Source organism: Tachysurus fulvidraco, chromosome 4, assembly GCF_022655615.1.
Source record: "Tachysurus fulvidraco isolate hzauxx_2018 chromosome 4, HZAU_PFXX_2.0, whole genome shotgun sequence".
Lineage (NCBI taxonomy): Eukaryota > Metazoa > Chordata > Actinopteri > Siluriformes > Bagridae > Tachysurus > Tachysurus fulvidraco.
The window spans coordinates 3,650,527-3,668,144 of NC_062521.1; the positions used below are offsets into that span (position 1 = coordinate 3,650,527).

General features: G+C 39.8%; 1 protein-coding gene across 5 annotated transcripts in view; it reads left to right on the forward strand.

The window, feature by feature from the left end:
- cdh23 (cadherin-related 23) overlaps positions 1-17,618 on the forward strand; it is a 188,305-nt gene that overhangs the window by 167,849 nt on the left and 2,838 nt on the right. For 3 of the 5 annotated variants that reach the window (XM_047813033.1, XM_047813034.1, XM_027165880.2), the window contains 31 exons: positions 770-991; positions 1,156-1,275; positions 2,085-2,265; positions 2,941-3,074; positions 3,487-3,696; positions 3,868-3,975; positions 4,091-4,193; positions 5,310-5,435; positions 5,595-5,798; positions 6,086-6,544; positions 7,437-7,553; positions 7,845-8,069; positions 8,407-8,576; positions 9,127-9,264; positions 9,671-9,790; positions 9,912-10,089; positions 10,218-10,429; positions 11,486-11,680; positions 12,056-12,169; positions 12,420-12,549; positions 13,178-13,444; positions 13,556-13,717; positions 13,852-14,108; positions 14,281-14,378; positions 14,488-14,608; positions 15,281-15,360; positions 15,633-15,673; positions 15,841-15,901; positions 16,248-16,377; positions 17,037-17,159; positions 17,267-17,374. In XM_047813033.1, the coding sequence (XP_047668989.1) occupies positions 770-991; positions 1,156-1,275; positions 2,085-2,265; positions 2,941-3,074; positions 3,487-3,696; positions 3,868-3,975; positions 4,091-4,193; positions 5,310-5,435; positions 5,595-5,798; positions 6,086-6,544; positions 7,437-7,553; positions 7,845-8,069; positions 8,407-8,576; positions 9,127-9,264; positions 9,671-9,790; positions 9,912-10,089; positions 10,218-10,429; positions 11,486-11,680; positions 12,056-12,169; positions 12,420-12,549; positions 13,178-13,444; positions 13,556-13,717; positions 13,852-14,108; positions 14,281-14,378; positions 14,488-14,608; positions 15,281-15,360; positions 15,633-15,673; positions 15,841-15,901; positions 16,248-16,377; positions 17,037-17,159; positions 17,267-17,374 (4,914 nt within the window). Of the gene's footprint in view, positions 1-769; positions 992-1,155; positions 1,276-2,084; positions 2,266-2,940; positions 3,075-3,486; positions 3,697-3,867; positions 3,976-4,090; positions 4,194-5,309; positions 5,436-5,594; positions 5,799-6,085; positions 6,545-7,436; positions 7,554-7,844; positions 8,070-8,406; positions 8,577-9,126; positions 9,265-9,670; positions 9,791-9,911; positions 10,090-10,217; positions 10,430-11,485; positions 11,681-12,055; positions 12,170-12,419; positions 12,550-13,177; positions 13,445-13,555; positions 13,718-13,851; positions 14,109-14,280; positions 14,379-14,487; positions 14,609-15,280; positions 15,361-15,632; positions 15,674-15,840; positions 15,902-16,247; positions 16,378-17,036; positions 17,160-17,266; positions 17,375-17,618 lie in introns of those variants that run through there. The other 2 variants (XM_047813035.1, XM_047813036.1) reach the window with 2 other exon arrangements.

A 17,618-nucleotide genomic window follows, 5' to 3' on the forward strand; every position in this document is an offset into this window, starting at 1 on the left:
CTTGCAACTATAAATGTTTAAGTTATAGCAGGATGCATCATTAAATATAATTAAATACAGTACATTAAATATAAATGCTTGCTGATGAACATCAGCCTGTGAGATAAGGGACTAAAATACATCAGATTGTAGTCTAATCTCTAATTAGATATTTGTGTTCACACGGTTTGAACTTTGATAATGCGGGACATACAGTACTGTACTAAGAGGAAGGACAGAGTTTACAGACGGATTTTTAACTCGTTCATTGCGGCTAAAAAACATGAAAAACATGTCAAGGTTCCTCATACTGTATGAGCATGATGAAGTGTAAGCAGTGACTAGATTAGTGACCACATTTGGTCACAGTACAGATGAAGGAAGCAGGTTTACAGAATGCAATATTGGTCTGGTTTCAGTACTTTAAGCTAATTTAAGCGAACACCACCTCGAATAAATCCTTATGCAATATTCCTGTAAAACATCCTGTCAGAGTTTGTCTTGACTTGAACTATATTTTCTTATACCGTTCTGTTCAAACCAGTTATTTCTTGCATAAACTGTGATAACAATCGGCATAATGTCAAAGCACGAAGATTAATAGTGAATTGTAGAGCGAGCATTGCATTAATTACTCTTTCTATCAATTTTGGGAATATTTGTGGCAATACATAGAGAGTATTATATTTATAATATTGGTGATCCATTTGAAACAAGTTATTATTTTATTTATTATTTATTATATAGATCTATTTATAGATATAGATATATCTGTCATGTTTTTCTGCAGACCTCCACCACAGTGTGGGTTTATATAATTGATGAGAATGACAACGCCCCAGCTTTTGCTGCAAAAGAGTACGTAACCATTCTCACTGAGGGCCCTGACACGGTAGGAGCCACCATCGCTACGGTAACAGCCTCCGACCCTGACGAAGGATTGAATGGGACTCTGCGCTATGCCATCACCTTGGGCAATGTGGCTCAAACGTTCAGCATCAGCCCAACCACGGTAGATAAAACAGATGGCTTTTGAGAACGGTTTGTATTGCAGGTAAAAGAAGGGAAATGTTAAACTGTGTGTGTGTGTGTGTGTGTGTGTGTGTGTGTGTGTGTGTGTGTGTGTGTGTGTGTGTGTGTGTGGTGTGGTGTGGTGTTTTGTGTGTACGCCCACAGGGCCGGATAACAGTGATGAGAGAGGTGGATTATGAGATCAGTAGTGGACGCTACACACTGATCATCACTGCTACTGATCAATGTCCAATACCGCAGCTCAGATTGACAGCTAGTGCCACTGTGAGTGATCATAACAAGCATACATATAGCAGCAATACAGGTGTGGTCATTTACCTGCAATTTCTCTGATGAAGCAGTATATGAATATATTTATATCATAAATGTTATGCTGTAGTTGTAGAAATGGGATTTTCCATTTACATTACTTTAATAAATCACCAGAAGTTAAACGTGTTCCTTCCTGGAAGAAGCAGATACTGTATACTCCACAGTATATGTCCACAGTACCTGAGCTATTGTTTTTTTTTTTAATTTGCGGTAATCACTGATGGGGAAATGAGTAATAAAATACTTGATAGCTTTGTATAATTGTAGCTCAGAAAAAGGGAAATGGAAAAATAAAATACAGAAGCTGTCAAAGTATCATTTTAAGTTTTTTAATAGTTAATTGGTTATATGATAATTATGTAATTGGCAGGTACACAAATCCTCGGCAGCGTACATTATGCTTCTTTAGTGTTCGGTTGAAAGATAAAACAAGATTAAAAAAAAATGTTAGAGTCTTTCAAAAGGGGAAAACCAAAGCTTATTATATCTCTGACGGTTAGAAAGTTCTCTACCTACACATACATTTATATCTCTGAAGACTCCATACATAATCAACTTTATTCTTTTTATGAACCTGAATTTGTCTCCTGCTGAAATCGTTACAACGTGTACTTTGTGACAATCAGCGAAAGGAAAATTGTGTGTCTTTGTGTGTTTTAGAGCAGCAGCCATGTTACAAAATTTAAAAATAGGGTTAAAAAAATGATGTGGAAATAGTAGTAATGGAAATGTAGTCTTTAGTTTGTTCCTCTGTGTTTTAGGTGCTGGTGAATGTGATCGATGTGAATGACGTGACCCCACAGTTTCCAAGGCCCTTCGAGGGCCCTTTTGAGATCACAGAGGGCCAGCCGGGGCCTCGAGTCAGCATACTGAAGGCTGTTGATGAAGACTCAGGTCTTAATGGAAAAGTGGAATACAGCATCACAGCCGGAGACCCCAACAGTGAGAACTTTGTGTGTGTGTGTGTGTGTGTGTGTGTGTCTGTGTGTGTGTGTGAGGGAGAGAGAGATTTGTTTTTATTTAAATAACTTTATTACATAAATTCAAGATAGTTCATTAATCACAGGAATGCAAAACCACAAACCTCAGAAAAGAAGAATTAGATAAGTCAATAAATCATTGGCTGAGGAAGTCAAAACCCACTTCACTACCTACAGAACTGTAACACAGACAAAACTTTATCAACTACACAACATAACACTAACACCTTTTTGCTGCACCGTATTAATTTGTGCGTCTCAAGGTTACCTGGAAATGTATAGAAATAAAAATATTCGACTGTAGTTCTAGATTTTACCAGCAATATAATCTGAGCCTTTTACTTAGTGTATAAATGTAAGAGCATATTGTGTGTATGTGAGAGTAGAGTATTTTTTTTCCTTTTTTTCTTTTTTTTTATAAATGAGAGAATTTTATCTGAAAGTTTGGAGAGGTGATAAAGTAACTGAATCCTTCACATCAGCGAATGTTTGATTCATATGTCTTGTGAATGTGAGAGAAAAGTGGCGAGTAAAAGCATTTTGTATGACTGTGAGAGTGTGTGTGAAAGTTAGAAAGGCACCATAAATGTGCATGAATGTATTATTGAGAATTTCATGTTTATGTCATGTGTTCTAGATGAGTTTATAGTGTCTCCTGTGGAGGGAGAACTGAGAGTCAGAAGAGATGTTGAACTGGACAGAGAGACTACAGCTTATTATAACATCACAGTTACTGCTAAAGACCTGGGAACACCCCCACGTAGCAGCACGGTACACACACACACACACACACACACACACACACACACACACACAGGTATATAATATCACGAAAAATAATGCAAGCATATCGTGGGTTAATTAAAAGCAAAAATGATTGATTGTTGGCTCGATGTGGACTTACTAAAATAAGATCTTTTAAGCTTTTTCATTTTATTTTTTCGTTTATTTGTTTGTTTGTTTGTTTGTTTATGTTGCTTTAATTTAGTTGCTTTCAAGTAAAAATGAACTGATCAGGAAATTTCTGTGTTTATTAGTTAAATTAAGGCAATCACATTTTTTTACTTAATTTTTTATTTTAGTAAAAATATTTTAAACATCTAATTTTTATTAAAACAGAACCGAAAACTTTATTCACCAATAAGCTGTCTGACTTACGTTCTGTGTTTGTGTTTGTGTGTAGGTGATCGTGGGTGTTGTTGTACTGGATATTAATGATAACGACCCTATATTACTGAACTTGCCCCTGAACACCAGTGTGAGTGAAGGAGCATCTGTCCAGACCTCCATCGCACGGGTGCGAGCACAGGACATCGACAGTGGACGCAATGCTCTCCTAACATTCACCATCACAGCGGGCAATCCAGATGGAGCTTTCTACATCAACGAAACTGTGAGAGAGTGGCTGAGGGTGGGAGTGAGGGCGGGTTGGAGAGGGGAAGGGGAGTAAATATAAGAGCAGCGGTCTCATTTAATTTGACTTTTCACTCTGCTTTTTTATTAACTGTTAGTTTGTTTTTAATATTGTATGTACGATTCATTTATCTCTCTTTCTCTGTCTCAGTCAGGTGTGGTTCAGGTGAACAGACCCTTGGACAGAGAGAGAGTTGCAGAATATACACTGACTATCACAGTGAAGGACAACCCAGAGAACTCACGTATTGCTCGAAGGGCAAGTACTAAACATATATATTAGTTACATATGGTGTCCGAGACCCTCTGTAATGCACTGGATGCCCAGTTAAACTCCATGGAAATGATCACTTTCTTTTTTTGCCCCAATGCAGGACTCAGAGATTCTGGTGGTCTCCATTGTGGATGTTAATGACAACAGGCCAATCTTCACATCGTCAAGCTACAGAGGAGAGATTAGTGAGAATTCGCCCACGGGTGAGCTGCCTATACAGTCTTATATCGTCTTTATAACCAGAAATTGACGGGTTCTGTCTGAGTCTGGTTCATCTCAAAGTTTCTTCCTCATGTCATCTCTGTGCTCAGACATATTTGGCTTGGTCATTATGGGTTCAAACTAAATTTATATTCAAGCAGCAATGCTCGTGAATATAATTGAGAAAATTTTCAATTCGACTGTGTTCGAAATAATCCATATAAATGCTTTATATAAAACCTTAATGTACATACTGGAAAACTAATATCTGGAAAACTAATGTGGCCCATAATTTATCTGAATTATGAGATAAGATTGTAGCCAGTTCATAACCGCATCGAAATCATGTACACTAAATCTTTTGTTATGTTTTAGGCTTCATCATGTGGTTAAAGTACTAAGTGAGGAACTGGCCTCTGACCAAGACTGCATCTTCCTGCCTGTAATATTTGATCTCAGTTCAAGTTCTAATACCATCAATCACTGTATTTTTCCAGATATCTTAGAAATATTTGTTGGAGTTAAGGGAACAGCTTTTCGGGCTCAGATCTTATCTCACAGACTGTCTTATCTGTCTGTAAATGCTAAGTCTGCCTTCTCTATGTGAGGAAAAATAATGTTTGGTGTTGCCTATGTGAAAGAAAGAGACTGGTCTTGCAAAGGTTACAGCAGTGGAACAGCCTTCCTTTTAGTGCTGTGGTCTTGCCTTGAACTCAATGGTCAGTTCATCGCTATTTTCCCTGTATTTGCAGAGTTCTGTTAGTTTAGAGAAAACACCCTGCACAGCATAAGGGCGTTCCGGAAGGGAATTTCCCAACCATTGCCCTTGTGTGACTTCTTCCATAATGATTACATCGCTGGTTTTAAACCATTCAACTGGAGATCTTAGATTACCACCAAGAAGTCCTGGTTGTTTTTACATGAAGAGGTTTTTTTGTTTAAAAAACATTTTATGATTAAATATATGAATATAATTATGGCTCATATGAATAGAAAAATGTCTCAGAAAGCAGACTCACTGCATTACTACCTGAGGGTTTGTCCAAACTTCCTATTCTTGTCCAATTCCTACCCTCATGCTTGTTGGTTTCTTCTTTATGTCCCTCTGTGTCACCCAGGTACCACTGTGCTAATCTTGAATGGGCCTGTTCTGGCTACAGACAGGGATATTGGACCCAATGCTGTGGTAAAATATGGCCTGATTGGCCCAAGGGTGGATCTTTTCACCATCAACCCTACGACAGGTGAGATATATTTTTGAAACATTGCATTTAAGCCTTGCATTGAATTTAATACACCAACTTATTTAATGGTTATAAAAAAAAAAAACATTAAAATAAGGTGTTCAGCATAAGTCAAAATTTAATTTGGTCTCTTCACATTGAGCTGTTTCTCCACTGTAGCTGTAGTGTCAGTGCGTGAGGGTGCCATGTTGGACAGGGAAGCCTTTTTTGATCCACGAGTGGAATTGTTCTTGGTCAGTGAAGACATTGGTGGTCTAAACAGCAGTGTTCCTCTCACCATCACCATCCTGGACAGGAACGACAATCCTCCAGTGTTCAGCCCTTCCAGCTTCACAGTGCGTCTGCCAGAAAACAGTCCTACTGGTAAGAACTTGAGAGAGACAGGGTTCTCCTTGACAGGGACAGAGAGAAACTGTATCTCTGTGTATTTGAGAAGTGAAAAGATTACAGAGAACAGGTGTTTTTTTTTTCTTTATATTCTTAATAAGTCCAGGGGTTAAATGGGAAGACTGATTTTATACCTCTGAATATAAATATTAAACATAAGTTGTTGTTTGGAGTTCTCAACATTTACATCATGGATCTGATTTTTAAAAATGTGCCTTTTATATGTCTTAATATCTATATTAATATTTTTACATTTAACTCAGGTGTGGTAGTGACTCAGCTCTCGGCCACGGATGCCGACGCAGGCTCCAACGGTTGGTTGCAGTACCGTTTAGAGAGTGGTGCTCAGGACCGTTTCGTGGTCGATACCGTCTCAGGTGCTGTCCTTGTAGGCAATGCCTCACTTGACCGCGAGGAGCGTGGCTCATACCGGCTGGTCGTCATTGCGACAGATCGGGGCTCGCCATCACTCTCAGGCACAGCCACATTGACCGTTGTTTTGGACGACGTAAATGACTCTCGGCCTCGTTTCTTGCAGCCTGTACAAACTATCAGTGTTAATGAGTCAACACCTCCTGGCGAAGTGGTGGCCACATTAGCTGCTGAGGACCCTGACCTCCGACCCCGTTTGGAGTATTATATTATCTCTGTGGAGGCGAGAGATGATGGAAATAACCAGGTGCGCGGTCTGCAGGACTCATTTGGTATCGACTTTCACACAGGTGAGCGCAACGAAATCTGATGTGTATAATGATCTTTGTGGTTAGATGATAGTCCAGTGCACGTATCAAATCATAAGTAGAACATCAAAAGCACATCAGTTGTTAAACAGTAGCCCGATCAGAAACTGGAACTGGTGTTGGAGCATAGAGAATCAAATAAGAACATAGACAACGCCCGAGAGTGCTTCAGGAATGAGGAGACGTGAAACCTACTGTATAAGATAATGGCTACAGATAAAGTCTGTAGTTAAAAATAAATATTTACAGAGAGAGACTGGAAGAACAATCAGCTGAGATCTGAGACCTGAGAGAAAAAGGCTGTGTGTCTCCAGAGGAAATATATATATATGACAAGAATTTCCCTGAGGCATGTGACATAAGAACACAAGGCAATATGTCCTGAATCACTAGTATTTGAAGTTCTAAGAGAGTTTTATGTGTATCCCTGAGGGACAATAGTGTAGACAATATCAGACATTGGTGTGTCTTATGCAGTAGAAGCTGTTGAGTTGGGGCAGGACTATCGACACTGCAGAAGATGTAAGTACATGGCTGAGGAACAGTGGTGAAGTACAACTGGTCAAATGCTGCTGCTTTTGTTAAAGACCATATAGCCAAAGGCTTTAACCTTAACATATGTAACATTTATCAGTGTTGATAAATCTTATCAGACATTAACAGCCATTCCCTCACAGACTCACAGTGTAAACTCATCTGTCCTGAAGACACACCCCCTTCATGCCGGACACCGTTACAGCTTTACAAGATTTACAAAATACTGACACTGAAAACTATTTACAAAATTGTTAATCAAATATCTCCTTACAAGAAATGTCTCTGCTCCGGTCTCGGCCACTTTTACAGTTTTGTGTGTTTCCGTGTGAATCCACAGGCGCCGTATTTGTACGAAACCCTTTAAACAGAGAGCTGGTAGCTACTTTTGAGATCATAGTGTCAGTGCATGACAACGCGAGTGACATTATTGACATGTCAGTCAGCGTGCCCAATGGTAAGTATGGACGGACTGTTTGTCTCTCGTCTCTCACGCTCTTAGCACTGTGATCTTTGTGTATACCTTAAATAAATGTTTTATTTATTTGTTGCAATTATTGTCTTTCTCTAGCATGTCTTAATGCCTGTTGAAAATTTTATAGTTTAATATAGTTTTTAAGTTACGTTGTCTTTACACTAATTATTAAATATGAATAGCTTAAAATGAAATAAAGGTAACGCACTCCATATGTATCTTTCTCAAATTCTCCCATCTTTCCATCCTGCTTCCCTTTCCAACTCTCGACAGCCAGACTGACCATCAGCGTGCTGGACGTGAACGACAACACTCCCCGTTTCCGTCCATTCGGGGTCACCAACTTCTCCGAAAGCATTCTGGAAGGAGCTCAACCCGGCACCACTCTGCTCTCAGTGTCCGCCGTCGATCCGGACAAAGGCCCAAATGGTCAGATCTTTTACGAGCTTTTAAATCTACCCAGAGGAGGATATATCAGACTGGAGGACCCTTCTACCGGTATTTACATTTACAGATGCCCTTATCCAGTGCAATGTACAAGAGTGTTTTGAAGTCTCTATCAATGAATACATTACCGCTGGTTCACTAGGTTACAGACTTAATATTACATCACTGAGCCATTTGATATCTACATCAGTCGCTTTTGACCGCCACATAAATACTTTTCCTGCTCACTGCAAAATAGTTGATAATATTAAGCATAACAGCAAGTGCATCCAACTTTTATTATTATTATTATTATTATTATTATTATTATTATTATTATTATTATTATTATTATTATTACGGTTTCTAAAAATGTATTGCCTGATATATATTGTATTTTGTCCCTCAGGTAAGATTATCGCCAACCGTACAGTGGATTACGAGCAGGTAAACTGGTTGAACTTCACGGTGCGCGTTCAGGATCGGGGCAGTCCACCGCGCTCGTCTGAACTTCCTGTTTATCTACGTATCGTCGATGTAAATGACAACAACCCTGTCTTCACCCAGCCGTCATATCAGGTACCAAGACTCGCACAGATTCACATAGAATAAAGGCATTTCAGAGTGTATCATAATCTTTATTATAACATTTACATTTTTCATTCTCTTTGTGCAAGGTCTTAAGGTCAGGAGACACAGTTCAGAACCCTTTATATTGCATAGTCTTTACTAAAATCCAACTTACATAAAATATTAAAAGCAGATTTTTATTTCAGAGTAATATCACGATCGACCTTAACGACCATTTTACTCTTAAAAGCCTCCTGCCTGAAAAAAAATAGTCACCACTTTATCAGTGATTTTCTCTAATTACTCGAAAACATTTGAGGAGGATTTCAGCTTGATTAGTGTTCACTTCCTGTCATACAGAGGAAACTAATATCATCTCAGCACAGGTTACCTGCATAGTAAACGATGAAGCGTTCCCACCCGTGAGCGAAGCATTTTGGTCTACTAGAATTATGGGTTGTTCAAAGGCTCTAAGGGAAACGGTGTTCATGCTAACTGATGTTGAATAAAAATGTCTACATAGACTTAGTGTACATAATTAAATTGTGTGTGTTTACAGAGGCCAGTATTTGAGGATGTGGCTCTGGGCACCATCATTGTGCGAGTGAGTGCTACAGACGCAGACTCGGGACTGTTTGCCGTGATAGAGTACGGGCTGGTGGACGGAGAGGGCAAGTTTGGAATCACTCCATCTACAGTAAGTGTGTGTGTGTGTGTGTGTGTGTGTGTGTGTGTGTGTGTGTGTGTGTGTGTGTGTGTGTGTGTGTGTGTGTGTGTGTGTGTGTGTGTGTGTGTGTGTGTGTGAGAGAGAGGTAATTATGTTGATTTGTACGGACAATTTGGAATGTTATTGAAGTCTCAGTTACCATCCTACACATGTTTAATATGAGAGTTCTGCTGAATTCTCAACTCTCACTGGTCAAAAAGTCTTATTTTTCTCATTCACTAGAACATTACAGACATTGCACGTATCCTAAGATTGATCGTTATTTAACAAAGAGAAATTCATAATCATTGATAGGGTGGAGTGGAGTAATATTTCACAATATTACATGTAACAACAAATGGATAAACATAAAACAGACTCCAATCCTGGCTTACAGGGGGACATCTACATCCTGTCTCCACTGGATCGAGAGACTAAAGACCACTACACACTTACTGCTGTAGCCAGGGACAATCCCGGAGGTAGCCCCAACAACCGCCGGGAAAATTCAGTTCAGGTAAATGACCTTCTGCAAGCTGCCTGTGACCTGCTGGTTGTGTTATGCTGAATAAACTAAGCGAATGGGTTTTATTTTTCCCTCTGACCCATTTCTCTTTCTCCGTATATTTCCGTGTCAGGTCCTGGTGACGGTGCTCGACGTGAATGATTTCCGACCACGATTCTCAGAGCGTGTATTCAGCACCACCGTGTTTGAGAATGAGCCGAGCGGCACGTCTGTGATCACTCTGTCAGCTACAGACCTGGACGAGGGAGAGAATGCCCTGCTCACTTACAGCCTACAAGGGCCTGGAGCCAGTTAGCACACACACACACACACACACACACACACACACACACACACACGCGCACACACACGCACACACATACACACAATTCCAAAGATCCATTAAGGTTTTTTAACTTTGTTTCTGTCTCTCTCTCAGATGCGTTCTCTCTAGATCCCGACACTGGTCTGATCCGTTCTCTGCGTTTGCTGAACAGTTTTGAGAGGTTTAACCTGACAGTCGTGGCGACGGATCACGGTCGTCCGCCTCTCTGGGGCACAGCGCTTCTCCAGATCACCATCGTCGACGTAAATGACAACAGACCCGTCTTTGTCAGACCGGCCAACGGCACCATCATGCACATCCTCGAGGTGAGAGTGTAAGAATGAGCTTTAATGAATGGCTGAATAGATTATCTATCCATCCATGTATTCTAATAATTAAGTCCAGAAGCGCTTTTAAGTACGAAAATAAGCTACCGAAATAAAATAAGAATTTTTCTTGTACGTAAACTCAGCCACTTTGTCACTGACACTTTCCTTCAAAAAAATGTGATTTGCATTGCAGCTAACACTACTGTCAGCTAGCATGTTATGGTTTATATGTCAAACTAACAAACAAATTTGCAGGAGGAAACAGAAAGTCTGTCAACTGCCATCTGTCACAACTTTTAAGCACATTTTATTCTTTCTGCCTCAGGTACAAAAGTCTAATCTGCACAACAAAGAACTGTTGTCAGGAGAAAATACTAGGTTTTACGTAATGTAATTATATGTCTAATAATTCCAAACTCTTGTTTATTTATGAACAATGAAATAAACACAATAACGTTTCCCTCCCGATGTCACTTCAGTCTTCGACGAGGACGACATAACTTGTATAAAGTCACGTGACGGATGACTCACGTTATTTTGTTGTTGGTCACTATGCATACACACCTTTTACATTTCAAAACAGGCTACAACTTGCTCTTGTTTGTTAAAGTTCTTGTTGTTGAATGGTTCATGAAATAAGAAACAGTGCTTACAATGCTCTGCCAAATAGATGGACAGGATAGAGCATCAAGGAACTTGAACTGAAAATGTTCCTGCTGTGTGTGTGTGTGTGTGTGTGTGTGTGTGTGTGTGTGTGTGTGTGTGTGTGTGTGTGTGTGTGTGTGTGTGTACAATACCATCCTCTCCTGCACTTATAGAGTAAAGCTCACAGATCTACTCCAAGGAATCATTTAAAAGTGTAGACTTTAAAACAAGCATTATTCATGCAAGTGACTGTTACTTCATCAATAAGTTAAAGCAGATCATAAAAGATTTAATACCTTAAAAGATCATATAAAATATTATGTAAGGAAGAAACACTAAACTGTGCAGCATTACCACTGTAATTCTGGTGTCTTCTAAGGTAAGCTAGCTGTTTTTCCTGATTTTCAGGAGCAGCCGCCGGGTCTGGTGGTGTATGAGGTGTTTGCGACGGATGAGGATGAAGGTGTGAATGGAGAGGTACGTTATAGTTTCCTGCAGACCGGAGCAGGAAACCGGGACTGGGAGAATTTCCGTATTGACTCCATCACCGGCGTTATCACCACCGCGGTTAAATTGGATCGAGAAAAGCAGGCACTCTATAGCGTGAGTGGAGCCGCTATAACACTTCATTAAGGTCGAAATGCCTGAGTGTATTAACCATAATGAACTTTATGTCTTCATTCTATAGGAAAAAATAATACAATACACTTTTTACATCCTTATAAAGTCATTTGAAAAGTATTTTTACACATAATGTACTTTTATATCTTTTTTGCATTTAGTTTCGTTTAGTGCATTTAGTTCAGTTCATTTCATGAAAAAAAAGATCATTCATTCATTCACAGTATGTGTATGTAATTCCGAGCAGGTTTTCTTATAGCTACGCACAAGATCATAATTCTGTGTGTGTGTGTGTGTGTGTGTGTGTGTGTGTGTGTGTGTGTGTGTGTGTGTGTGTGTGTGTGTGTGTGTGTGTAGTTGATTGTGGTAGCTTATGACCTCGGGCAGCCTGTGCCGTATGAGACGACTCAGCCTCTGCAGGTGGCTCTGTCTGATATCGATGACAATGAGCCTGTATTCCTCAAACCACCGGTTAGTGAATTTTTCTTTGGTCCAAAGGTTTTAGTCTCATGTTCTACTGACTAACAATAACCACTAATGTTACCTTTATATTTATATTGAATCAGGACATGTGTGTGGACTTTACTATATGCTGTTATGATGGCTAAATCTCTCTCTCTCTCTCTCTCTCTCTCTCTCTCTCTCTCTCTCTCTCTCTCTCTCTCTCTCTCTCTCTCTCTCTCTCTCTCTCTCTCACTCTCTCTCTCTATCTATCTCTCAGAGAGGTGGTCTGTTGTTTCAGTCTATTTCTGTCCCTGAGCACTCACCCTCTGGCACAGTGGTGGGCAATATTACAGGAGCGGTGGATGCAGATGAAGGGTCCAATGCTGTGGTTTACTATTTCATTGCAGGTTTGGACACAAGTATACAATTTATCAATTAATCTAAATAATAAATAATTAGAGAGAAAGAAGAAGAAGAAGTAGAAGAAGAAGAAGAATGTGACCAATATGTGACGCAGTCTCTGTTGCGTAACTTCTCAAAACTGAACCCTGATGCACGTACAGAAAGGAACAATGTTCCGTGTTTTATTTCCAGAATCAGCTTGCATAAGCTCTTTTGTTAAAAATGAATGTTTTGCTTCATTTGCCTCCTGCTTGAGGATCCTTTTGAAGGCAGGTGTGTGTACACAGGTGAGAGCGTAAGAAGCAGCACAGGTCATGTGACAGAGAGATTCCTTCTGAAACCGAACAAAGAAACAGGAGCTAACTTGTTTTGCAGATGATCAATATAGTTTAAATGCAAACTGCAAACAGATAAACCCTGTAATTGATTTCTGTGGGAATTGCACTTGAAAATGTCCTAAATATACATTGCTTGAGAGAATGATAAAAGAATGGACTTCACCAATATTTTCAGCAAAGGTGTTAGGGTCAGGGTTGATAGAAGCCGTTTGCCAGGCAGCAACTCTTCATCTCTGTTAGAGAAACTGAGCCAACGTAACATGATCTAAGTTGAAGTTCTTCTGCTGACCTGTAGGTGGTGACACCGAGGGAAACTTTGGATTGAGCGTGACAGGAGTTTTGCGAGTGAAAAAGGACCTGGACCGAGAGGAAATCTCGGTGTACTCTATTATTGTCAAAGCCTCCAGCAACAGGAACTGGACACCACCGAGAGGTCAAAGGTCACAGCGAAACCGTGTTGCGCTTGACCCGAGCCGTGACCCGACCCTACAGGAAGTCCGGATCTACCTCGAAGACATCAACGATCAGCCGCCGAGGTTCACCAAGCTGGAGTACACTGCAGGTACAGGAGCGCCGGCTGTGACTAACACACCGGCTCAGGTGTGAGACTGGTGCAGGTGCATAACGTGATTTAAGTCAAGAATTCATCTCTAACCTTGTATTCGATCTTCAGGTGTAGCAGCAGACGCTAAAGTCGGTTCAGATCTTATTCAGGTTCAAGCCATCGATAATGACATCGGCAACAACAGCCTCGTTCTTTATCACATCCTGTCCATCCGTTACATCAAACTGCAGTCGAACGAGTCAGAGGACATCGGCAACGTCTTCATCATCGGTGTGTATGACGTTCTCGCCACAATTTATGGACATTGTGTTTTATTTTTTTTCTTTATCACTTGAACAATTATATTATCTTCTGTACAATACTTCAATCTCTATTGTTTGTGTCTTTTCTTCCATTTTGTCCAGGCGAGACAGATGGTATAATCCGAACGTTCGACCTCTTCACCGCCTATGATCCGGGGTATTTTGTGGTGGAAGTGTTGGCACGTGACCTGGCAGGACACAGTGACGTGGCACTGGTGGGCATCTACATCCTGAGAGACGACCAGAGAGTGAAGCTCATCATCAACGAGATCCCTGAACGTGTCTGGCTCTTCCAGGAGGAGTTTATTAACCTGCTCTCGAACATCACAGGGGCCATAGTCAACATGGACGACGTACAGGTGTCTGTCTTTCTTTCTTTCTTTCTTTCTTTCGTTCTTTTGTTCTTTCAACCTAAGGCATCACCACCAGTCCTCTCTAATTGTTTTCCTCTAACAGTTCCTTGCTTGATCTCTTCCTTGCTTAAATCTTTAAGGGGATCTGCTTCTTCATTATCTCTTTTCTTTCTTCCAGTTCCATGTGGATAAAAAAGGCAGAGTAAACTTTGCTCAAACCGATGTTCTGATTCACGTGGTCAACAAACAGACCAACCGCATCCTGGACGTGGAGAGGTCAGAATAATCCCCCCTTATCTGTTTTAACCTGTTCTCGATTTCTCAGTGTACACAAACGAAATATTGAAACACTCACCGATTTATGGGTTGACCGACACACCCACAGGGTCATTCAGATGATTGACGAGAATAAAGAACAGCTGAGAAATCTGTTCAGGAACTACAACATCCTGGATGTCCAGCCTGCCGTGAGTGGACGAGCCCCTGATGACCTCACTACCCTTCAGGTGAGCATCCATGGCATTCGATGCAAAGTATGTGAACTGTTTTAAGTACTTCTGTGTACCTGTGAAATATGATGTCAAGTGAGTAGGCAAAAACAAATCAAGAAGCAGTAAAAAAAAAAAAAAAAAAAAAAAGCTGGATTATTATGGATAAAAATAACTAGAATTGTACAGAATTGCTCTAAGCCTTCAGTAATAAATCAAAATATCATTTATCTTTTTAAATCTGTAGCTAATCTATAGCTAAAACACCCAACTAGAAAACTAACATTCACATACATGTCTATTATAATTTATTAACTTCTGTTTATTTATTGTTCATTACAGGAATGCAGATGGGAAATGGGAAAATGATATTAAACCAAATATTAAATAAAAGAATATTAGTAGAAATAATATTAAATATAAAATTACATTACAAAGTATTGTTACAAATATATTGAATATTATAATATTATTATTGTTATATTAATTCGATGTATTATATTATTGTTGTTATTGTTGTTATTATTAAAATATAATTGTCCACATCAGGGTCACATTCATTCTAACATTCTCTCTCTCTCTCTCTCTCTCTCTCTCTCTCTCTCTCTCTCTCTCTCTCTCTCTCTCTCTCTCTCTCTCTCTCTCTCTCTCTCTCTCTCTCTCTGCGTGTGTGTGTGTGTGTGTGTGTAGATGGCTATAATAATCCTGGCTGTGCTGCTTTTTCTGGCTGCAATGCTGTTTATCTTCATGAACTGGTATTACAGGACAGTGTAAGTCATTTTTAAACCTTACTTCTGTTCTCTAAATCTCAATAGCTTTTAGACATTTATTCATTTATAAAGTATAAATGAAACACATTGCAGTTAGGGGTCTCCCTCAGGGGTCAAACAGGGGTTTCAAATAGAAATCTTCACTAACACTTCACTCGATCGGACTGATGTGAAGTGAATTTCCGCATGACATTATTATTATTATTATTATTATTATTATTATTATTATTATTATTATTATTATTATTATTATTTCTGTGTATGTTGCATAGTCACAAGAGGAAGCTGAAAGCCATAGTCGCTGGTTCTACAGGTGAGTTCCTAGGAAGTTCCTGGATGTGTGCGTGTGTGTGTGTGTGTGTGTGTGTGTGTGTGTGTGTGTGTGTGTGTGTGTGTGTGTGTGTGTGTGTGTGTGTGTGTGTGTGTGTGTGTGTGTGTGGTGACTTTTAACAAGCTCTGTTTGTTCTGCATGCTGTCCAGGCAACCAGGGACTGATGGACATCCTCGATATGCCCAACACTAACAAGTACTCGTTTGAGGGGTGAGAGAGATGAGCTGCTGCACCTGATAAGCCCTGAATAAATAAAACACACAAAGACCTTGTTCTTTTTTTAATAACATTTTGCAAATTGGTGGTTATGTAAAGGTACTAGCTGATATATCAGATATCAGATCCTATTGACACAAAAGATGCCAAAGGCCTCATGCTGACACAAGTCACAAAGATGAAGGTTTTGTATAAGGACATTATGCAATACTGTAGAACTTTATTCTCTGAGCGTCGTACCGGTTCTAATGTCGTTACACACCAAAGTAAACAGACTTACACATGAGAGAGAATACGATCGGACATTTATATGATTACATTTGTGTGTGCTTATGTGTAGAGCCAACCCTGTATGGCTGGATCCTTTCTGTCGAAACATGGAGCTGGCTGCTCAGGCTGAGCACGAAGATGACCTGCCCGAGAACCTGAGTGACATCGCAGATCTGTGGAACAGCCCAGCTCGAACTCACGTCAGTCTCACGCACGAGCATGCACGTCCACTTCATACCTAAACTATGTTTGGTCATTTATAGATTTTAGTCCTCTTTAGCACACACACACTGTTACATTCGGTTCCTCAATTTCAGTTCCCTACAATACACTGAGTTACCTCTTCTGTTATAGAAACCAGGCCACTGACCATTTAACGGTCAATTCCTCAATTAGAGGTATCATTTTCATTTGATTTGTATTCAACTCACTTAAAAAAACACAGGATGAAAAAAATACGTGTATTTAGTCAATAATGTTTTTTATTTGTTTGTTTGTTTGTTTTTTTTTACAAAACATTTTTAATTTATGTAACAGCAGTGAATATCAAACTACAAAAAGAATCTTTTTTTTTTCAAAAGAATTAAAAAAGTATGATTTTTGTTGAAAGAAAACAAAAGAAAAAAGAATAATTTTTATTGTAAAAAATTAAGAATAAAATTAAGAATAAAATTTTCTTCTCCGATCTTTTGAATTTGTTAATTGTGGCTAACTTCTGCTAAAAATGATTTGACTACACCATTAAAGGTATAAAACTGCAATTCATCTGATAGAACGCAGCATCTTTAATCTTAACTGAGCAGGATGAAACATAAAAGGTCTCACACTCATAAATATACCGATTCTGCTCGACTTCTAGGGTACTTTTGGTCGTGAGCCTCAAGCCTCTAAACCAGAGGACGATTGCTACCTCAGAGCTGCCATACAGGAGTATGATAACATTGCCAAGCTGGGACAAATCATGCGTGAGGGGCCAATTAAGGTGAGTCCAGAACATCATGTAGTATCTACAGTAATACACATGTTCATGGTCACAGAACTGAATCACCACCCAGACCAGATCTGAAACTGATCCCACTATCTGATCAGGGCTCGCTGCTCAACGTGGTGTTGGATGATTATCTGAGACTCAAAAAGCTCTTTGCTGCACGCCTGGTCACCAAGTCGACCAGCCAAGACCGGTCGTCCATCACGGAGGTGGGAGATAAAACTGAATCCTCTTCTCCCTCACCACTGCTTAGTGGACTTCCTCTTTTACACACCTGTAGCTCTGATGCACCTTTCTGGACACACGCTGCTAATTATTAAATAATCCTGCTTCATCAATTCAAATCTGAGTGTGTGTCTGTGAAATGTTCAGCACTAAACACTGCTTTCTTACTCCGCTGCACTAGAGGGCGATGTCTCACCCTGTTGACCTTCCTATATGTTTATATGCTCC